The sequence below is a fragment of the Homalodisca vitripennis genome, chromosome 1, assembly GCF_021130785.1.
Source record: "Homalodisca vitripennis isolate AUS2020 chromosome 1, UT_GWSS_2.1, whole genome shotgun sequence".
In the NCBI taxonomy this organism is placed as follows: Eukaryota; Metazoa; Arthropoda; class Insecta; order Hemiptera; family Cicadellidae; genus Homalodisca; species Homalodisca vitripennis.
In genome coordinates this window covers 70,989,995-71,014,593 of record NC_060207.1, presented here as the reverse complement: position 1 = coordinate 71,014,593, position 24,599 = coordinate 70,989,995, and the positions used below count along the sequence as shown (strand labels likewise).

Below are 24,599 nucleotides of genomic sequence, written 5' to 3'. Positions count from 1 at the left end.
TCCACACGTTCTCTCGGACACAATCGCATCGACTTCAGAACAACGTTCCCAGATAACCTAGTGGCTCGTCATGAATTCCTCAATTGGGTAAAACTTATGGCACACTGAGAAGAGTTTGAGACGGGTTTTAAACGATTTTGGCTGTCGGAATGTTTTATACTTTCAGAGACTGTTGATTGGTCTGATAACCACTTGTTGCGCCAGGTACCGAAATAACGTCGAATCGGTCCATCACCTAATTCCAAAGTTGTACCTGCCTCTGGTTTCATACTGATGGAAATACTCACCGTAAATTATGTACTCGATCAACTCAAGGATGTAGAGGAGAGGCAGTCAGTAATCGAATGCTTCCCTACAAGACTAAATGATTCTGACAGCCTTTCTGAAGACTTGCACTGTTGTATGTGGATAGATTAGGTCATAGTACGCCACATTAACCCGTATCAACCCCAATAATAAAGTGAGAGACGATCACATAACTTATCCCTGTGTCCATTTGGCTACAGTAGGCTGTTGCTCGTGGGAACACAATATTGCTAGTTGACGCAGGGTAAGAGGTCTGAGATGATCGTTACAGGTAAGCTACCAAGGATAATTTCCAGATACTCTGTGAAGTTCGTTTTCATCCATAAACAAAGATGACAGTACGTCACAATCATTGAAATAAACTACCTGTCTGGCTCAAACACAGAGTCACGTCTTCTTGATGTTAATTTCAGTAAAATGCACGAAGAGAGCCGTGTCGTAATTACATAACATTACTTTCAATATTTGTAACAATGTAGTACCAATGCATTATATTTTACCAGCCATAAAATCACGCAAATCGAATAGTGAGCGGATCCACAGTAAACCATGTTTGACACGACTTTTGAGCATTTCTTAAAAGCGAAGCAACTGTAAGTTAACGGCGCTTGGGAAATTATTAAAACTGGTATTTAAATATTTGTTAAACAATTATTTAAATTTGTCTAATATGCCAAGACATTATTACTGAAAGTCAATTCTAGATAGACTGGCTTCTATAATGTTATAATATAAAATTGCTTAAATCGTAGCAATGGTTTTCTTATTAGAATATTGATTATCCATGGTTTGTTTAAAAAAATTGAGATTCAAAACCCACACGAAGTAACATTATAATGGAACGTGAACATTCGCTTAGTATTTGAATAAAAAGTTCAGGTCAAATGTATAAGAAGAGATCTCTCCCGAATGCGGTTATACAAAGTTTCGAAGTATCTAAAATCCACGATAGGAATTAGACTTAGTGCCGTATATACCATTGTACTATTTGTTTGCTTTCCTTTAGGAATTGATTACATTTTAAGACTATAAATAGCTACCGCCGACCTTCGCTGTACATGCGTACATATGTGCGTGATGCCGCTACCAGCTGTTACACATCAATACAACCGGAAATAAGTTTGTAATGATGATCCACCTTATTCGAAATTTGATTATCCGAAATAGTGGTCCTCTTAACTTTGGGTGTCTAGTACTTTTTTCTGGATATGTATTAATTTTTCTCTTCTTTGGGCCACATAGGATACAAAGTTACAGAAACGCTTTATAAGCATCTGCCAGAAGTTAAATTATTTTGCTTCATTCAAGTTTAAATCTAAAGTTTTTATTTACAGTGTGAATTGTCTTATCCGGCGGTCGTTTCAGTAAATGAACAGTTCAGACACTGTTTAGTGTCCTCAGCTTCTTTTATATGGCTGTTTAAAGACAAACACGACCATATACTTATACAACTTACTTGTACAACTCTAATGAAACTAAATGTACTGATGGTTGTAGAAATGATATATATATATATAAAGCTACAAGTGAACTGCAGTAGCGGGCGCGGTGAAGTGTGATTGAATAATGCAGCTGTATGTATCCGGGCCGGCGGGATAACGTCAGGCACAATACAATACATATACCGTCCGTCTGTTGGCAGAAAGGTCAGGAATCAATCACGGGGCCGTCAACTGTGGCCGAGCACACCGACACACAGCAGTGTACACACACGTACACGTACACACACACGTACACGTACACCGCATCTGATTTATCATGGACTTTGTGAAACGCTGGGGATGTAACATATGCCTAATAAGCACTAGAACTAGAGCACTGGTTTAATTTGTTAAATTACAAATTAGGGTATCTAAAGTATAAAAGTATTTCCCAAACAGAAAAATATAAAAAAGATACTTTTATTAGTTTGTAAAACGTCTTCTCTTCTGTTAACATTACCCGGCCTAATTGAACAATACGAGCGGTGTTGTCAAAAGACTTCCCCTCAACTTTCATTGCACACACGGACCTTGTGCAATATGAGTTCCTATTGTCTCGCTAAATGAGTCCGTCTACCCTCTCTCAGCCAGGCTTTTGTTAAGTACTAGCGAGATATCTCGTCACGTCGCGTTGGGGACTCCAGGATCACAATGACATACTTGTACTGATCCAGTCAGAGCCAATCGACAAAAATAAAAGATCTTATTCACATTTTGTTGTAGTAATTCGATTTGTTACAAATATGAACAGATGTTTCAATGTAAGCAGTGATGTTATGGACTCTTTCTTTTGATTCAAGTTAAATCTTTTTGATTGCTTAATGTACGAGCCTCTTCAATAAACTAGCTCTAGAAATCTTTCGCAAAACTATACTCGTATATGAATTTGCAAACGCCTCCTTATTTGTGAAACAGATATCAGATAAAACAGGAATGGTTTTAATAAAAGAAGAAAATTGTTAATGGAAAATCATAAAATCGGGATCGTTGATATATGTATAGATTTACTGATAAAGTTGACACTGAAGTATCTGTCTACATTCGAATCTCTGCGACTTCGTCTAAATAATGGACCGTAACATATTATGGCAATAAAACTGTTACATATTTTTACCTCGACTAAAATAAGCCAATTATTATAACATGTTTACCGTCAAACTAAGATTAGCACATACATCATAAGATCGTACGGTCACTGCGGTTAAACGATGTAAAACTCCTTTCTTTTTCACCGCACGATTTGCAAGCAAAAGTTTGCTAATTAATTATTCCTTCTACGATAATAAACTAAACAGACAAGATGGGTCCAACAAGGAGATAAATCAGCAGGAGCGGGTGACTTGTTCAACCCCGACGCGACGCCAAGTGGAGCGCTGTTACGTGTGGGTACGGACTACAGGGTAATGAGTGCATTTGTATGCTGCCGGACTCGAGCATTTGTCGCGAGCATGGCCGCCACCCGCTTCTTTAGCACTAGATATGGATACCGACGAGACAAAAATGCATAGTATGCTATCCTTTAGTGTCTGCTTGGCAACATCCAGGCGTACGGCAGACTCTGTGTGGGATTAATATGTTCTATTACAATCCACATACACGGAAGACACTGTATTAGTACAATTCAAATACAAGACTGATCTAGTGTAGAGTTCCTGTTATTATATTATAACCCATTACACTACTATCTGCAAAAACAACAGTCAGACATAGTCTCGGTCACAAAAAGATAAATTAATAGGTTATTTCATGACCTTACGCACATTAACCGGGATGACCAATCCCGTGACCATTTTTTCTTGAAATTTAGCAAAATTCTTATCGGTTTGTTCAAATGAAATAATTTAGTTAAGTTGTTGAAATCAGCTGTGGGTTACAGAACTTAAAACGTATTTAAACCGGTTAAACGTTATTTTCCCTCGTTGTTTAAGCACAATATAGAAACCACGCGATCGAATCATGTTCTGATTTTTCTTTTCTGTGACATAGCAGATTCAACTATTTATTTCAAACACGATCAAAGAACATAGCGTCACATGTGCTGTTAACTGAAACATATAAACAATACATCATTGTGCATTGCCTGCTCGTTTATTGACTTCTAATTTTCCATATTCCTGCCTGTCAATTTTACCAGTGGCTTTGACTGTTTCAGAGTTAATGCAATTTACAGAGACTTGAACTACAGCGGACACTTACCTGAATCTTATGGCCATTATTTAACAACAGACGGGTTTACTGGGATAAATAATCATTACGTTAATCGAACTCCTAGAACCAAACCTCCATTTCCTATAAGCGTAGGCAAATATGTTCAGAGAATTCGAGATAAATTTTGTAGAATTATCTTGTATTAGAGAGTTAAGATTTATTTATAAAACACACACACACACAAAATAATAATAATTATATTTAAAATTTTATATAATTTACGGTAGTTATTAAAGCTGCATAGATTGCATAATTTAAAGAACCACTAAAGAAAATAATCGCTAATCATATTCTTCATTCATATTATTACACTTATTTCAAATTGTACATTGATTTCGGGTTGAAACAGTATAACCGATGAAACGGTCTGATGCAGGTTGTGCTATATCCGAGATTACGACATAGTAGCACGCGATGGAGGTATAACATGGTCAACCTGTCGCCGTTTAATGACCCTTCTACAGACTTTACCAGCACTAAAGAAAGATACGGTTATCCCATAAATTTACAATATTTGTACCAATTTACAGTCGCAAAATACGCGTAATTTAATATTCCTATTGAAATATATCTAACTCTCATAACCTAACTAAACACTAAATTTAGAACACACCAACCAATACTTAACATTTTTATTTTTTTGAGCATTTTCGATTACAAGTAAATACAAAAATAAATACTTTTGATATGTGCCTGACGAAAATAAAATGTTTTAAGTATTGGTTGGTGTGTTTTAAATGTAGTGATTAATACATACTAGAAGCTCTGTTCTTATTGGAATTAGTTATAAATTTAAAACAAACACTCAAATAATATACTTTTTTATTTCTGTGAGGCCTTTCGTATTCAAGGAGCACATCATCAAACCCATTAAGTTAATAATGTAGAGATTAAGTTAATAATAACCAATAAAAGCTCCATCTTCAATATTTCATAACCTAATTTACTATTAACGATCCTTTAAAATGTTAATGTTTATCAAATTAGTTATTTATATATTTTGTAAAGCTACAATGAACAGCTGACTCATTACCGACTCGATAGTCGCATGAGCATGAACAATCTTATGAAATCGTCACATTGTAGCACGGTATTTCTTATATTACAATGTATGATAAATTCAATAACAATTAGAAGCAATTTGTTGGAGGTATGCTCTTTCCTCCTCTTAGTTAACGCTAAGATCTCACTGCAAATGTAAATGATCTGTTGGCGTTTTCCCACATATCTCTTACTATGTAACTTTCCGCTAAACGCTTACCTTAAATTTAAGAGATCTTCGCCTGGTAAAATAAGACATATTTACTTTACTCACTTCAAATTTAAGAGATCTCTTGGCGTTTTCGCACATATCTCTTCCTAGGTGACTTAGCGCTAAGAACTTGCTTCAAATTTAAGAGATGTTTGTCTGGTAAAATAAGACATGTTTACTTCACTTTACTTTATTCACTTCAAATTTACGAGATCTCTTGTCATTTTCGCACATTTACCTTCCTAGGTAACGTGTTAAAGAATTTTTTGTCCCAATGTGTTCAAAATTAATGAGTTTCTTTGCATTAAACAATACGTGTTATTAAATGTAACCAACGTTAAAGTTCAGCAGTATACCTCTCTGAGAGAGTTATATGAGGTAAATATAGCAATATTTGTATTGTTGCATTATCTAGAAAAATGAGTGCGATCAAAAATGATGTATTAAAAAATAAGTTGCCTAAAATCTTTTATATAGATGCTCCGTATGATGACTGTTGTTTTTACTTCAGTCGATGTTCTGGACGAGATCAAATAATAACATCAATAAATTAACACTTGTCCTCGTTGTAATACGTTTGATCAATACGGATACAGATCCAATTACAAATTAAGTTTGTATTAAACTTAAAAACAATTTACTGTTGTAGAAGCGAGATTTGACTGATTTCAATGTTTAAATCATTACGCACTATATGTAGAATCCACTGGGTCAAACAAAGTTGCTGAATATAAAAAATGAGTTTACGTTACGAAGGAAATGCACATTCGTTGATTATCAGAGTCCTTATTATGGATTTTACACAAGAGCTGCTGTAAGGAGTCTAGACAATTCACAACACCAAGGCAAGCTAGTTTTGTATATATAAAAATATGAATCAGTACTCACCGAGATCGTGGTCGGCGGTCCGCCTGTTGGGCGAGGTGGAAGTGGCGGAGGCTCCAGAGCTCTTTAGGCAACCAGGGGGAGGCTGCTTGAGGACCGCCAAGGGTACCAACCCTTCCGGCGGCGAGTCTACGGCACTGCCGGAAGTGGGCATGCGCACAAGGCACCATTCCCCTCCAGGGTCCCCAGGCCTGACCTCCACTACCTCCACCTGCTGCCCCTTGGTCACCGACAGTTCTGCAGCGCCCCCGGCCACATGGTCCGCGATCACCCAAGTCATCTCCACACCTCCAGTCTGTGGGCAAGGATATGGTCAAATTACCGATAACGATTTCAGATTTCTTATTTGGAAAACGGTGAAGACATCCGAGAAATCCCAAGAGTAGCCGTATCTGAAACATAAGCTTAATAATAATCCGGTTTTGAGAAATGGAAAAGCACCCAAGAAGCTACGAAAACCGAAGATCTGAAATAGTTTAAAAAACTCTAAAGTGTTGGCCTACTTATATTTAGTTAGAGCTAAAACGACAACCACAAAAGCTAGAATACTTGTGACGACACATTTTATCCACGTTCTTCATACAAACAAAAGTGTAGGATATGGTGTGTATGTTACAATTTCTCTACGAATATCTGACACGGTCTATAGCGAATAGTGCTAAAAGTTTAACATATTCAAACATTCACTTAGTATTTCAGACCCAATTAATTCTTTCTACAAAATATGTTTTAACTGACCTCGTATGACCACATTTATGTTCTGCGGTAAACGTTTTTACACCTAGGCGCGCAAATTTTAACTAGGCTACCGCACTTATCACACTTCTGCGATTTAGCAGATTCGAGTTTTTATCAAAGAAATTGAGGGCGTCCCTGAAAAGAGATCGTGGAAAGGTACAAAAAGTATCCTTTCAGCTAACCAAACATAGAGAGTTAGATAAGTATCTCAATTCACTTCAAGGGAATAAAAGAGGAATGCTCTAATGAACTGGGCGCCAATATATCCTTTGCACGGACAATTTACTGTTGTTGGTTTGCAGATTTGATTGAATATAAATTATATTTTTCATATGAGCTCAAAATGATTCTTAAACAGCACTTCGAGAGATCCTCTTACATTCTTGATTATATTAAAAGAAATTCATTATAATCAGTAGGTATACGAGCATATGAGGATTTATATTGAGCTATGTACTAAAGATTTAGACTAACGACATAAAAGTAAACATGTTATCGTCTAGACCAATTCAGACTTCGCTCTAAATTAAAATCTCTCTTGCCGAGTACAAGGTTTTTTTCTGACTAGTGATGTAGACGTATATATTCCACTGTGCAGCAGGCCTGCGTGCGACGTACGTTTCATTCCATTTTGGAGAAAACGGGCGCGGAGGTGAGGAAGTTGTCTGGCCAAGTAAGGAAACCAAAGATGAGACATAAAAAGGAACTAAGAGGTCACAGAAGAGGAAAAGAAATACTAGAAGTGTGATCCCATGAATCATGGACGAGATTGTTAAAGAAACGCGTGAGAATAACTACAGTCGGCTGCAACTTGATGAGACAACTCACTCAGCCTACCGAGAAAACACGCAAATACCTTAGGGAAATACCAAATTATTACCCGACATTATCTGAGTACAACTAGAAGAAAATTTGTTGATAACTACTTACACACCGGATGCCAAAGAGATGATTTGATAAAGCCCGCTATATATTTAAATAAGATATAGGCTATAACATTTACTGGATTTATTCACGAGGGAGATGAAATCGCAAGGACAGCCATCTTCAAGATGAGGAACGAAAAATGCACAGAATGCCCTTATACCAACAACATATTTATTCATCATATATAACATTAACAAAATTATTCAATCAATGTGTTGTTTACGTTGAGAATAATATACGATGTACTAGGATGATCGAAAGTCATCAGAAAGAATGATCTAAAATGCACAAACATGCGGAAACTCTCATCTAAGCTCTATGAACAAAAAAAATGTAAGCCAAGTAAGTCTATGGTATCCGAGAGCAAGTATGTACAAGACAAAGCTTGGACCGACAAACACAGCTATCACCTAGACTAGACCAGACAGCAAACATGACCGGCCTCACGTCCCAGACTAGTGGCCAAAGGCATAGGCGGTCTACCGGTTATGCAAGCGAAACATCACCAGCCTCAAGTCTTATACTAGAGGTCAAAGGCCTAGGCGGTCTACCGGTTATGCAAGCGAAACATGACCAGCCTCACGTCCCAGACTAGAGGCCAAAGGTCTAAGCGGTCTACCGGTTATGCAAGCGAAACATGACCAGCCTAAAGTCTTATACTAGAGGTCAAAGGCATAGGCGGTCTACCGGTTATGCAAGCGAAACATGACCAGCCTCACGTCCCAGACTAGAGGCCAAAGGCCTAGGCGGTCTACCGGTTATGCAAGCGAAACATGACCAACCTCACGTCCCAGACTAGAGGCCAAAGGCCTAGGCGGTCTACCGGTTATGCAAGCGAAACATGGCCAGCCTCACGTCCCAGACTAGAGGCCAAAGGTCTAAGCGGTCTACCGGTTATGCAAGCGAAACATGACCAGCCTCACGTCCCAGACTAGTGTTTAAAGGCCTAGGCGGTCTACCGGTTATGCAAGCGAAACATGACCAGCCTCACGTCCCAGACTAGAGGCCAAAGGCCTAGGCGGTCTACCGGTTATGCAAGCGAAACATGACCAGCCTCACGTCCCAGACTAGAGGCCAAAGGTCTAAGCGGTCTACCGGTTATGCAAGCGAAACATGACCAGCCTAAAGTCTTATACTAGAGGTCAAAGGCATAGGCGGTCTACCGGTTATGCAAGCGAAACATGACCAGCCTCACGTCCCAGACTAGAGGCCAAAGGTCTAAGCGGTCTACTGGTTATGCATGCGAAACATGACCACCCTCGCGTCCCAGACTAGAGGCCAAAGGCCTAGGCGGTCTACCGGTTATGCAAGCGAAACATGACCAGCCTCACGTCCCAGACTAGAGGCCAAAGGTCTAAGCGGTCTACTGGTTATGCATGCGAAACATGACCACCCTCGCGTCCCAGACTAGTGGCCAAAGGCCTAGGCGGTCTACCGGGTATACAAGCGAACTCAACTGCTTGCTGCTGCGAACGCACCATACCTCAAGCTAGACCATACAGCAAACATGACCAACCTTACGTCCAAGACTAGTGGCCAAAGGCCTAGACTGTCTACCGGTAATGCAAGCGAAACATGATCAGCCTCACGTCCCAGACTAGTGTTTAAAGGCCTAGGCGGTCTACCGGGTATACAAGCGAACTCAACTGCTTGCTGCTGCGAACGCACCATACCTCAAGCTAGACCATACAGCAAACATGACCAACCTTACGTCCCAGACTAGTGGCCAAAGGCCTAGGCGGTCTACCGGTTATGCAAGCGAACTCAACTGCTTGCTGCTGCGAACGCACCATACCTCAAGCTAGACCATACAGCAAACATGACCAACCTTACGTCCAAGACTAGTGGCCAAAGGCCTAGACTGTCTACCGGTAATGCAAGCGAAACATGATCAGCCTCACGTCCCAGACTAGTGTTTAAAGGCCTAGGCGGTCTACCGGTTATTCAAGCGAACTCAACTGCTTGCTGCTTCGAACGCACCATACCTCAAGCTAGACCATACAGCAAACATGACCAACCTTACGTCCAAGACTAGTGGCCAAAGGCCTAGACTGTCTACCGGTAATGCAAGCGAAACATGATCAGCCTCACGTCCCAGACTAGTGTTTAAAGGCCTAGGCGGTCTACCGGTTATTCAAGCGAACTCAACTGCTTGCTGCTGCGAACGCACCATACCTCAAGCTAGACCATACAGCAAACATGACCAACCTTACGTCCCAGACTAGTGGCCAAAGGCCTAGGCGGTCTACCGGTTATGCAAGCGAACTCAACTGCTTGCTGCTGCGAACGCACCATACCTCAAGCTAGACCATACAGCAAACATGACCAACCTTACGTCCCAGACTAGTGGCCAAAGGCCTAGGCGGTCTACCGGTTATGCAAGCGAACTCAACTGCTTGCTGCTGCGAACGCACCATACCTCAAGCTAGACCATACAGCAAACATGACCAACCTTACGTCCAAGACTAGTGGCCAAAGGCCTAGGCGGTCTACCGGTTATGCAAGCGAACTCAACTGCTTGCTGCTGCGAACGCACCATACCTCAAGCTAGACCATACAGCAAACATGACCAACCTTACGTCCAAGACTAGTGGCCAAAGGCCTAGACTGTCTACCGGTAATGCAAGCGAAACATGATCAGCCTCACGTCCCAGACTAGTGTTTAAAGGCCTAGGCGGTCTACCGGTTATTCAAGCGAACTCAACTGCTTGCTGCTGCGAACGCACCATACCTCAAGCTAGACCATACAGCAAACATGACCAACCTTACGTCCCAGACTAGTGGCCAAAGGCCTAGGCGGTCTACCGGTTATGCAAGCGAACTCAACTGCTTGCTGCTGCGAACGCACCATACCTCAAGCTAGACCATACAGCAAACATGACCAACCTTACGTCCAAGACTAGTGGTTAAAGACCTAGGCGGTCTACCGGTTATTCAAGCGAACTCAACTGCTTGCTGCTTCGAACACACCACACCTCAAGCTAGACCAGACAGCAAACATGACCAACCTCACGTCCTAGACTGGTGGTTAAAGACCTAGGCGGTCTACCGGTTATGCAAGCGAACTCAACTGCTTGCTGCTGCGACCACACCACACCTCAAGCTAGACCAGACAGCAAACATGACCAACCTCACGTCCTAGACTGGTGGTTAAAGACCTAGGCGGTCTACCGGTTATGCAAGCGAACTCAACTGCTTGCTGCTGTGAATGACCAAAGATAGACGAAAAGATGATAGATAAGTGTGAGCCAGCGTTCTGTGTTGGCAGCGATGTTCTGTATAGGGCAGTCGCGGCGACCTGGTTTCCGTACCGGTCCTGTAATAGGACGTCCCCCGCGCGATTGTTCCATCTCGACCTCCGATTCCACGACAGATGGCCTTCCGGAGTCTTTCTGTCCGGTTCTCGGATAGTTGATAGATGGCCTGGATCAGAAGACAACGGTTTGAATTACTCGAATGACCGCTTCACATTGTTTTCGGATACTCAACTTTTTAGTCGATCCTTGTGTACTTATACAATAACCTTTAAAGGAATATTCTACAGGTAAATTAAGATGTCGTAAAGATTTTTGAAACCCAAGTTTAGAATGTCAAATAATATTTATCGTAAATAAGCAACTTCGACATTCCAAACCAAATTGTGTGATTATTTGTTTTTACCAGCATAAACTTCATTTTTTGTTAAAGATATAATCTTAGGAATTTCCGAGAAGCTTGAAACATATTTTAGAGGGCAATTCACGTTAAAAGTGACAATGTTCCCTGCTACCGACTATATTTTGAGTTATGGCACTATTTGGCTGTATGTATGATCAGATTGCACAACATATAAAATATAATTTCCCAAATGTTTTGTTTTTACAATTTTAAGAATTCACTTTAAATTTCCGTCTTGTTAATTGTTAATAAAGACGATTCATTTAAATAATCCGAAACTACCTCTGGTTCTTGATCCTTGTACAAGTCTCATGAGGACGAGCAGAATAATCCTAAACGCGGATCGAGTTTAATGGTACCCTTTTACATTCAAATGTATTTTTATTTGGGTTAATGTTATACTCCATAAATATCCGAAGTAGTATTTAGAAAACTACAGCTTTAGAAATGACATAATTATTTAATCTTATAGAATTTTAACAAACATGATGGACTTTTTAAACTAATAAAAATAATATATCAATCAACCAATAATATATGCAACTTCAAACTTTCAAAAAATACAACTTCAGTTTGATATTTAAGATGATAGCGCCACGTGAAAAATACCTTTCAACATAGTTCATGCATGAAAAATAGATCGTTTCAACTTTCTTCTATACACAAGTACTATCACCTGGCTGGATACTGAATTTGAAGTACGTTTAAATCTATGCTAATACTACTAAAATACATTAGGATTGGTATACCGTGCTGTAATGTATTAAACAGTTCACTGCCATTTCCGGAAGTATTTCACAGATCGCTCGTCATTATCATTAAAACGCTGTTTTCACGTACATTGAAGAACAGTATTATATCATTACAGTACAGAACCAGAAAAATCGCCCATTAAGCCTGTACAGAATATCCTGCTTCCCCACCTTCTTCTTTCGCAAACTTAGCAGAGATGGACATTCACTGAGGTGAGTATCATCATTATATTTATTATACAAATAATGTTTTTGACTAGATATTCGATTTGTAACCAGACATAGAAAGCACAGTATTAGATTCGATTAGTGAAAATAAAATGGCACTTAAACTTAATGTTAATGATAAAATGAATATCCCTCTAACAAATAAATAATTCAACTGTTACTCCACGAATTCTGAAGCTTTTTTTATTGGTGAAGTTCCTAAAAGCGAAGTTTTACTTTCTCTCGTGCAAAGATAGGGGCTTAGTTTCAACCAAAATGACAGGTAATGTTAGGCATATACAGAACAACGGAAATTTGAGTTACTTAAAGTTAGCAACTACTCAAACTAGAGTGCACGTGTTCTTAAGTCACTAAGTGAGATCATACAGGGGAGGGGGGAGGAAAATGTGGACTGTCATCATTGACTCCGACAGTGGGATTGATCGGCTACAGTCTGGTTTATGTAAACGCGGCGATAAGATAATGTCATAACATGGATGTTCCATTACAACGTGCGCCTGATGACTTGATGGCGGGATAAGAAGGGGACGCTAATTTGTAATTGTGTGTGGGTTTTAATTTTGATAATAGAGGTAATTTATTAGCGCCGCCGCAGAGAGAGAAGGGGCAGTCCGCGGTGGAATCAATTACTGCAATTATCACCCGTCCTGGCGCCCGGGGCCTTCCAGTGACGTGGCCCAATCCTGTTTTGGGCAAATTATTTTTAAATTTCAATGTAACATCCCTTTAAAATAAGAGATGTAATAAATATTATATTTTATCGGCAAGAAATATAACATAAAAGTTTATGTCATTCGCTTCAGTCATTGTTATTATACATTCTTGAAGCTCTTGTCTTATTGTAAATTATATATTACTTAACAAACTCTCCAATAATATAATTTTATTCAGTTGTCTGAGTCCGAAGATGTACTCATTGAGTACGAAAGGCCTCACAAAAATAGAAACGTTATATTATTGGAGAGTTTGTTTAAAGTAATACATTGTTATTATGTTTATTACAATAATTTATATCTTTATCTCCAGCAGTTTTTCGTTGGTACCGATTGTAAGATGTACTTAAATATTACTTTCAGCGCCTAAAATTGCTCAAGAAATTATAGAACTTAATTTCCCCTGTATTCAGGTCTTACAAGAGAGACACGGTAATATTAGAAATAATTCTTAGTGAGAAATAAACAGAAATGTCCAGTATTGCTGGGAGTGGTGGCGTGGGAAGGATGTGTTCAGAGATTACAAATGCCATATGAAAACCAACTATTCGAGTGGAAATTGCGACTTTCAGTCTATGTATATCGTTCACTAACGATGATCCTGGAGGTGACTTTAATGCGAAGAACAAACTATCGTCCTTCAATGGCCTCCCATTTCAATACCACCAACCTAACGCAGCTGCCACGGAATGTAACAGAATACTGATAAATTTGCGTTTATGTCAATACTCTATGTGCAGGGATTGTTGGAGAAAATTAGAAGAGTAGGTAGAAAGTACCGCGTTTAAAACACACAATGCTCTTAGATAAAATCTCGTAAAAACGTAACAAAAAATGGCACTTAGGATTCCAAAAACTGTGCTTAAGTATAAAATTTAGTTGCAATAGTGAATACATAAGCGAAACAAAAAGACCATTAAACGTAAAAGACTATTACTTGTTAAGTACAATATTATTACTAAGTTCGTTTAATGTAATGGCATTGCCGTTGAAAGTTAAATAAATTATGTTAGGTTAGTTATTTACCTGAAGAAGAGATCAGATTGCAGATCTCGAAACGTATTGTTACTAATTTTTTTATCACTGTGGAAAATGTCCGGAAAAATCCTGTTACTTCACAATCCGTCCATTGTCAAAAACAAACTTCAAACAAAGAAATGTTAAGTCGATTACTAGTATTAACGATCAAAGTAAGCATGCGAAATCTTTATCTCGCCAACTAAAATATTTTAGAGGCATGTTTATTTGATCATTTTCGTATTTTTAATACAATGATAGCCTCTTCCATCCACCTGATGTTTGCAAGGATTAACACTGTGGAGGATAACAACATCTTTAAGACGTCGGGCCTTAGGCCTCCCTACATCAAAGGTGGGCTCAAATAACTCATCGTTTATTTCGAAAGGATACCATTACATAGAGTGGGTGGTGGTTGTTGCCTGAACATTTTCTTCAGGCCTACTACACAAAGAATATTAATAAAAGATCATTGTATTACAGTTATGTTTTGTGACTAGTCGTCCTCACGTTTTAAGCTTGGATTTTGATTTCGTTTTACCCATATCAAAGGTTTATCCAAATAACAAAATGATAATGCTAATTCACCGAAGTTTTTATATATTTCGTATAACTGGTGGATATGTCATACCACCAAAATACGGTGTTAACGATATTATATACATAATTTTCATATCATTCTTTTTTATGCTAGAACCCTCACGTATGTGAATAATTGTTTAGTTATAAAAATCAAATTTGCATGATAAAACCTTTTGTTATAGTTAATTTATTTGAACCGTACGCAAAATTTGCTTGCTGTTTATTTGGATTTCGTCCAATACGGTATAATCGTACGTACGAGTAGCTAATAATAAGTACAAACTTCAGATAATACTGTCTTTTTAGAAATGATAATTAAAAATGTCTTATTATTACTACAAATAAAACTATTTTCAATATTAGAAGCTGCAGTTTGAAAATCCTATTAATTGCTCCAAAAACGTGCTATCTAATAGTTTGCAATTACTAAACCTCAATAAGGAACTAAAGTTAGTAAGCAAGACCAGCCAACAGAATTAGTTAATAGATCACGCCAACTAATTCTGTTGGTGGTAGTACTAGGCCTGGCCGTTATACTGCGTATCTTTGTTTCAGCGAGACTGCTGTGTTTAGTCTTTTGTGCAATACGAATAAAACTGGCGATGGAAGTAGGGTGATGGTACAATTCACTACTAATTTTCTAATTGTTGTGGATGTTGTTTTAAATCGGGAAAAAACTGATTGGCCTGCCGCTACGTAACAGGTTACAATACTATATTTTGTAATCAACAGTACGTCGGCAATCTTTGCCCTATTTAAGTGTATTAGTGAATTCAGCTCTAATCAAAAGAAGTAATCAGATGTTGAAATGTAATGAGATTTATAATTAATCCTCTTACGTTTGGATGTAGGTAATAAACTCGATGCATTCGCTTTATGCTGAGGTAAGTACTTTTCAATTCCTGATGGGTACAGTGACGTCACGAGTTCTGTGGATGGGGGGGGGGGCGTGGGGCTGTAAAAGGCCACATTAAGAGGCAAGCGTCTGGAGAGGGCTCATCGCACCCTTTCTTCCTCGTTTAAGTGCCCTTTGGCCCTTCTCAGGCCCTTACTCTGATCGGCAACACTGTACACACTGAGCAATCGGCAACGGCGTCAGCTTGGACGTCTCATCAGCGCCAATTTTAAGCTTAAAGAGTTAGCCACGTACACTCACGAGATCAAGTGTAGTTAACCCTATATTTTAGGAGCATCGGATTCTACTTCAACACGTCGGACCTAAACAATAGAACAAATAAATAAATTTGCGAGGTATAATTTCTTTCCGTGTATACAAAGTATATAACTTTGTCCGGCCAAAGCTGGTAAAAACAGATAAAGCTAACTAGGCTCACGTTACATGATTGGATTTTTAGATTAAATAAATCAGTTTTAACGACTTAATGGGTCGATAACAAGTACGCGTAAAATATAATTAGCGTGTCAAATAATTGCTGATATAATATCAATCGTGTTCGTCGTGTTTGGAAATTGTATTATCAGTTTAGATATAGCGGTCGGATTGAGAGAAGTGCTGATAATACCACATCCGCCTGACCTATAAGTTACCACTCCACACCTGTTATACGAATACGAATATGTTTAAAAGTTTAGTATAATAGAGATTGAAAATTATAGCTTTCAAACATTTTCAGTCTCAATATTTCATTGACTGACGCCTACATAACTATTATTTACATGTTTGGTGGTTGTTTTAAATATGCGAAGCTCAAGAAAATATGACAAGGAAACACATATTATTTGGTGCTCTACCTCAATCGCCATCCTTTTAATGGATGTATTTTTACAAATGCCACTACGAATTTCAGGAAAAACTAGGTTGTAATATTGAACAGTGAAAACTTGATCTTGCATCCAGATTATCAAAACTGTTTTATATGTCGTTAGTATACACAATAAGTACATAAATATATTTCAATAATAAAAATATAGACAAAAATTGAAAAAGATATCTGTTTAGGTTGCGTGTCAGAAAAATTCTAAACAATGTAATTGAAAAAAAATCCTGTTGCATTATCAACGAGGGTTCGAAAATAATTTGTTATTATTGAGTAAATTTAAGGTTTTAGCGAGTCTCAAGAGTATGAAAAATATTAACAATTCATATTGCTTCTGTTATACGTTATATTATAACAGTTCACACGCTTACCATTGTCTTGCAAGAAAGATATAGATACAATATTTGGAACACAGGGGGTAACAAAAAATCCAATTCGGGTCGCATTATTATACACTTAGTCTGTAAACCTCAACAGAAATTCAAAGATTTGTCATTACAAAGAAAGACGACTCTTACTTTAAAGTTTTTTAGCCGATGATACCCATCACTCCCCCTCCTGGTCAGCGGCGGTCCCTTGGCGGATACCTTGTGCCAGCGGGCTGTGTGAGAATGGTTGCGCTGCCACCGGTAGGTCTTGGGCTGCTGAACAGGCCCGGGGGGATCAGGAGATCGCACGCAGTGAAGGTAGAGGAAGTCGAGACGCTGATACACCGCGGTCCTCAGCCGGTAGGTCAGTCTGGGCCACTCGGAGGCGACCGCCAGGACGAACTGAGTGTCGAGGAAGTCACGGCCGTGCAGGGAGGCCAATTTCTTGCGGAGGCCGGAAGCCAGGTGTTGCACGCGGTCCTCGGGGATATCGATGATCTCGGTGTCAGGAAGGAGGTACAAGCAGGAATAGTCGAAGTTCTGGTCCGAGGACCTCCTAATGCTATCTTCGTCCGTCGCGAGGACCGCTAAGGCCTGGGACAGCTGGTTCAACATGTCCTGCAAGTCCTCGGAACCCTGGTAAGGACAAGGCAAGGAGCTCGGGGACGACATACTGTAGCAGGCACAGGAAATCTTGAGGATATCCCTTCCACAGTGCGGTCACTCTGATACGGTAACCGTACTTCCGGACTGGTTTTATAACTGATAACTTGAGTTTGGTGGTCGCTCGCGGGTTTACGTGTTGACAGCGTCTTAGCAACAACGCTCTCTATTCATAGATTCTTAACACAGATTGCAATAGGTTCTTTGAAATCGCTATTTTTATGTTTTGGGTAACTTATAGGTTCTTGGGTAAATAAAAAAGTATTTGGAGAACAGCTCTTTAAAATACCTCTTTAAGATAGGAGAAATAGATAAATATATTCATATAGTTCCAAAGAGATGTACAGGCGTTTAATTTAAATGGTTTTTAGAGACACCTTATAATCATACAAAGAAAAATGCTGCGGATAAGGCTATGGAAGTTTTACAGCAAGTACGACAATGCTCCATGCTCCTGGGCACTCGTGTCGACAAAAGAACTGAGGCCAGGGTTGACAACTTGTATTTCTCTGGTTCTCGTTAACTTTATCGAAATTAAACATAAATAACTCAATTCTTTATAAACATTAAATTTTTTATTTAGTGACCTAACATGTCTATGAATGTTTTGCATGATAATAACATTGTTGCGCATTCACCTGTTAGATACATATTCAAAGCAAGTATCAATAACAAAAATTACAATTATTTATATTTATTGTTGTTGAATTTAGATAATTGTATGTATATTATAGTTGTTTGAATAACTAGTACAAGACCTTTTTGATATCACTACCTTTGATATAATAACATAATTGAAGTGCAGTCGAAGATACCTGTAGATTTAACCATAACCGTTGCTATTGAATAAGATTTAATTTTCGTAACGTTAAAAAATAATTTAAAAGGGACGAAAATACCAATAATTTAAAGTTGCAAGTTTTACAAAATTACTAGTTACATGTTGTACAAACAAGTTTTACAAAAACACTGATTAAATTACACCATATTTACAATGGTTCGCAATCATTTCACAACCAATAAAAAATGTATTTGGAATATCACACTATTATGCGAGGAAAGACATTACAGACATTAACTACATGATAAACAATAAAGCTATAGAGAGTTGCTTCACCAAAGCGACGTACCGAATGAAGCAAAGAACGTAAAATAAAACAACCGGACAAACAGGCAAACAAACAGACGAGCCCTGAGAGTGATTGGTTTACAAAGATAGAGGCCATCTTCACCCTCACTTTGTGGTTTACTACCCACTAATAGCAACCGACAAGACTTTCCACTGTTGAGGAAATCCGATTTGGAAAGCAAACATGAGTTGACAGAATCGATCCTCACAACAGTGTCGGTTATTGAGCGTCTTTCGGTAGCTAGTTGTCATGCATCAATCATCTGTATCGTTCAGATAATGGATCCTCACATTAGTGCCTGTTATCGGTCGTCTTTCAGTAGCTAGTTGTCTTGCATCGATCATCTGTAGATAATCGATTATCTCTAAGAAGAGATAATTGATCCTCACAGCAGTGTCGGTTATCGGTTGTCCTTCAGTAGCTAGTTGTCCTGCAACAATCCTCTGTCTCGTATAAATAATCGATCCTCACAGCAGTGTTGGTTATCGGTCGTCCATCAGTAGCTAGTTGTCCTGCAACAATCATCTGTCTCGTACAGATAATCAATCCTCACAGCAGTGTCGGTTATCGGTCGTCCTTCAGTAGCTATTTGTCCTGCAACAATCATCTGTCTCGTACAGATAATCAATCCTCACAGTAGTGCCTGTTATCGGTCGTCCTTCAATAGCTAGTTATTCTACATCGATTATCTCGTTCAGTGATAATCGACCCTCAGAGCAGAGTCAGCTATTGGGCGCCTTTCGGTAGCTAGTTGTTCTGCATCGATCTTCGGTATCATTAAGATAATCGATCCTTACAGCTGTGTCTTTTTTCACCTCTTTTGATTTTGATTGATACACAAACTGACTTAATAGAACCACTCCTTAAGCACTGTTGCTTATTTTTAACCCCTAAACTTAAGATCTGCAAAATGTCTAAGGATTGACATATCCGAGAGCAAATATATATTGAGGTATTTTTTCACTTTCACAAAACTTTCTTCACACCAACTGGGAAATACAACTTGAAGAATGAAGGTGGAGGATAAAATATTTCGTGGTGGAAATATATTGTGGTGGATAATAGGGAATTAGTTCGGAATTAGCTAAGAATAATAAACACCTTGATGAAACATTAATAATACGTTTTCAATGCTTCATGCTTTTTGGTGCTTAATGTTTTTGGTACGTGATTATATGCACATCTTTAAAGGGTCGAAATGCCGTTTATGTCCACTTTTCTTTTCAAGAATGCGAGTCACTCAGAATGAGTGTACAATTTCAAAGTATTAAGTATACTTACATACCATTTTTTTTAATTGACGATTTGGTAAGGCGATAAAAATAATGTACAAGTTTAATTAATCAAATATGAAATAAGTAAATTTTTAGATACTACAACAAGCTAGTCATATGCGGTAAAACGTTATTCGAACTAAGAATTTAGGATGGTGAGAGCGAAAAACGTTATTTCGCGAGTGAGATTCTGCTAAAATAAAACCGCACAACCCGTGAACTCGACTCTCTATACCACTGCATTTTAAATATTGGTGTCGCCAATAAAACGTGTTACGCATGCACAATTTCAACGCACTGTGATAAGTCAGTTTGAGATCCTAGATTTATCTAGCCATTTTCCGTTCTAATGAAAAAAAATCTAACACTCAGCAACAGGAATGGGTTCCTTACAGTGTTGTATCAAAGGAAGTCAATTCAGCTCCGACCCATCGCTCAAGGAGGCTATGCATATCAAGTCTGCCTCTGTTGCAGATGATTGTTCCAAGGGTTCATCAGTCCGACGGATGTTCACTCTTGTACGAAACCCTTCATTCTAGTGCTATCAGCTATCTCCCACAAAATTCACGATAACTTGTTCTTTATCTGAACAAGAATTGTAATTTTGTTTCTAATAAACTTGTAGAGTGGAACGTATACTCCTATTCATTGAAAACCTCAGGAACATTCCAATGTTAGTTTTTATTACAAATTAAAACTCATATATATTCAGAATCTGGCGAATATGAGTTGTTACTCCAACATACTATTGTGCTACTATAGGGTCGAAACTGAACCCTGTGGGCTTTTACAGGTATTTATTATTGTTAAATTTTTCAGATACTTTGGTTTAGTGAAAAAATTGATTGAAACTTATACAGTCAGAGCAAAGCGTTAGTATTTCAACCCATCTCTAGGAAATACAATAAAGAAAAGTCCGCCTTCACTGGGAAGTTACTTGGGTTCTGGTAAACTTTTGTTTGGTTCTTTGTTTGCGGACGGTAAAAAACATGATAAAAGGAAAGTTACCTTCTTTGCCGACAATGGAATAGTGTTTCTCCCAAGTTAAGCCTGAATACGACGGCGGCTTTCGACCCATGCTCAATTTTCAGTTTTATTATCACCGTTTAAGGTTGCTATTTCATGAAACGTAGTTGTTTTTGTTAAACAATGTTTATTATTTAAAGTAATTTTCTATGAATCATATCACATCTTAATGAGGGAGAAGAACAAAGAGACAACTTCATAATTATCAGTGGGATTTTCACAATCGACAACTTATCTGTACAAATGATGATGACTAAACATTGCTTACTTAAGATCCATGTACAATAAAAATTGAATAACTGTAAAAGCTTGGATCAACAATTTGTTAAAACCTTTCTCCCATTCTCTTGACACCTGGTTCACATTATGCAATAAAGCATAATTCCAAATCTTGTATTGGTTCCTTGAACTTCGATTTATCCAAGTTCCATTTTATGTAACAATCTTTCGTCACAATTTAATCATTATTTAATACTCCTGAACATCGAATAAATAGGGCAATGTACACGTTTTCAACCAAGGATAATTTTTTAAATTTAAATAAACGACATGATTAACTGAACTTTAGAAGTCTGTTACTTGTGGGGTTTGACATGTTTCATTTCTGTATGTCTGTATTTCAACTGTCTGGCTATCTGTTTGTCCGCACGATATCTCGTCAGCGAATTGACCTATAGACTTGACATTTTGCTACAAGCTTCATCTCTATATCGGAAACATTGAGTTCTAAGATGGTGCAAGTCACTCCAGGATATTTGACTGAGCGTTAGTGAATATTTTCACAACAAAATGGCAACAACAAAAATGATAGAATAAATACATTCGTATACAAAGTAAATAAAATCATATGAGATTTGATTAAATGACAGTTTTATGCATACAGTGAACGAAAAAATAACAGAGGGAAGTAAATGTCATAAATTGGTGACAATATTTGATTTCAGCGCAATATTGTGTAGTAGTAACCTCCATAGCTTACCGGAGCTTTTACTACGGGAACACTGCCATAAAACTTAACTTAATGAACAAAAATGTCAATATATTATGTGGCAACATTTCCCGCGAAAACTTTCATGCATTGGCTAATAAATTATTAAAGATGACCTTCCTTTCTACATGATGGTGCTGTCCAAATATGGAATTTAGATGAGCGTAATTTTTGTATCAATTTCTTTCCGGTAAGATGTCTGACTGTTTATCTGTCCGCAAGGCATCTCGAGAACAAAATGAAGATCTGAAATTTTGCAACCTATCTCAGCGAAACCTGTTACGTGACACGTGGTGTGGGGCACTACTGTTACTTACCACCTGCCTTCACTTTTGGTTTATGTAAGTACCGGTTACGGCCAGTTACTACCGTGTTCGTGAGGTCATCTCTTGTGCACTCCGATATTAAGGATGCCTACCTCAATGTGCTTTTGTCTAAGACGAAGGTCTCATTATAATAAAGATCTGAAACTGTTAAAGATTTTGTACGGACTAACATTACAGGCCAAAGGCTTCCAGTATTTTTCTCATAATAAATAACAATACCGAAACAAATAACAATGAATCATGTGCCAATAAATCGTCCCTTAGAACAATGTAACTCAAACAATTCTACAACAAAACTAACAGAGTAATGTAGTTCAAGGTCGGTGCATAAGATAAAATGAAAGCTGATCGTCTTCAGTCATTTCAAAACGGAATGCATTTTGGGTGCTACAAGTGAAGACTCATTATAGAGGGATTACATATCAACTGAACGCTGCGGGTTTAACCCCTTTGTAATAAATACTCAGCGTTTACCTGTATCCGTCGCTACAGTACATCTCTACTAAGTAATAAAGCGATACTAAGGTTTGTGTGCTACAAGTGCAGACTCATTACCGAGGGATTACATATCAACTGAACGCTGCGGGTTTAACCCCTTTGTAATAAATACTCAGCGTTTACCTGTATCCGTCGCTACAGTACATCTCTACTAAGTAATAAAGCGATACTAAGGTTTGTGTGCTACAAGTGCAGACTCATTACCGAGGGATTACATGTCAACTGAACGCTGCGGGTTTAACCCCTTTGTAATAAATACTCAGCGTTTACCTGCATCCGTCGCTACAGTACATCTCTACTAAGTAATAAAGCGATACGAAGGTTTGTGTGCTACAAGTGCAGACTCATTACCGAGGGATTACATGTCAACTGAACGCTGCGGGTTTAACCCCTTTGTAATAAATACTCAGCGTTTACCTGCATCCGTCGCTACAGTACATCTCTACTAAGTAATAAAGCGATACGAAGGTTTGTGTGCTACAAGTGCAGACTCATTACCGAGGGATTACATGTCAACTGAACGCTGCGGGTTTAACCCCTTTGTAATAAATACTCAGCGTTTACCTGCATCCGTCGCTACAGTACATCTCTACTAAGTAATAAAGCGATACTAAGGTTTGTGTGCTACAAGTGCAGACTCATTACCGAGGGATTACATGTCAACTGAACGCTGCGGGTTTAACCCCTTTGTAATAAATACTCAGCGTTTACCTGCATCCGTCGCTACAGTACATCTCTACTAAGTAATAAAGCGATACTAAGGTTTGTGTGCTACAAGTGCAGACTCATTACCGAGGGATTACATGTCAACTGAACGCTGCGGGTTTAACCCCTTTGTGATAAATACTCAGAGTTTACCTGTATCCGTCGCTACAGCACATCTCTACTAAGTAATAAAGCGATACTACGGATTGTGTGCTACAAGTGCAGACTCATTACCGAGGGATTACATGTCAACTGAACGCTGCGGGTTTAACCCCTTTGTAATAAATACTCAGCGTTTACCTGCATCCGTCGCTACAGTACATCTCTACTAAGTAATAAAGCGATACTAAGGTTTGTGTGCTACAAGTGCAGACTCATTACCGAGGGATTACATGTCAACTGAACGCTGCGGGTTTAACCCCTTTGTAATAAATACTCAGCGTTTACCTGTATCCGTCGCTACAGTACATTTCTACTAAGTAATAAAGCGATACTACGGATTGTGTGCTACAACAGACGGATAATAAGTATCGATCATACACCTTATATGTAGACCAAGGGAACATGAAGCATGGGTCTGGAGAGGACCTCCTTTAACATCCGTCTGAACGTTTGGTGGCAATAATGTTATTCGAAATTCACTAAATTCAATATGATATTTTATTAAAGTAATTCATTTATTTAAATTTAATCAAACATGTATTGAAATACTAATTATGGAGAGGAGAAAGAGGATTGAAGTTCTCTTGAATCATGGACTGGTCTAGCTCAAGAATACAAGCACCGTACAAAGTGCGATACTTTGTATATACAAGTGTATTTACTCATGTAAATTTAACTTGGCATTTATTAATAATATATTTAAAAAGTGAGCTGGGAGATTTTTTTATATTTGTATATTTTACAACGGCTTTCGTTAAAATCCGGAAAAAGAAATTCACAGATTTTGTGACCTCATATTAATGCTAAAATGTAAATGAATATCTTAAAATATTATTGGACAATTATAGTCGTCTCTCCAAGCATAAAAACACACTGATTTTGACAGTCTTTCCGTTAAGCGAATCATCTGACAGTATTCGTCTATACGCAAACTG

At 38.4% G+C, this 24,599-nt stretch overlaps 1 protein-coding gene across 9 annotated transcripts in view; it reads right to left on the bottom strand.

Annotated features, from left to right (window-relative positions):
- The window catches only part of LOC124364121 (triple functional domain protein), a 717,390-nt gene that overhangs the window by 87,349 nt on the left and 605,442 nt on the right, over window positions 1-24,599 (bottom strand). For all 9 annotated transcript variants that reach the window (XM_046819384.1, XM_046819393.1, XM_046819400.1 and 6 more), the window contains one exon: window positions 6,136-6,427. In XM_046819384.1, the coding sequence (XP_046675340.1) occupies window positions 6,136-6,427 (292 nt within the window). The remainder of the gene's footprint in view (window positions 1-6,135; window positions 6,428-24,599) is intronic.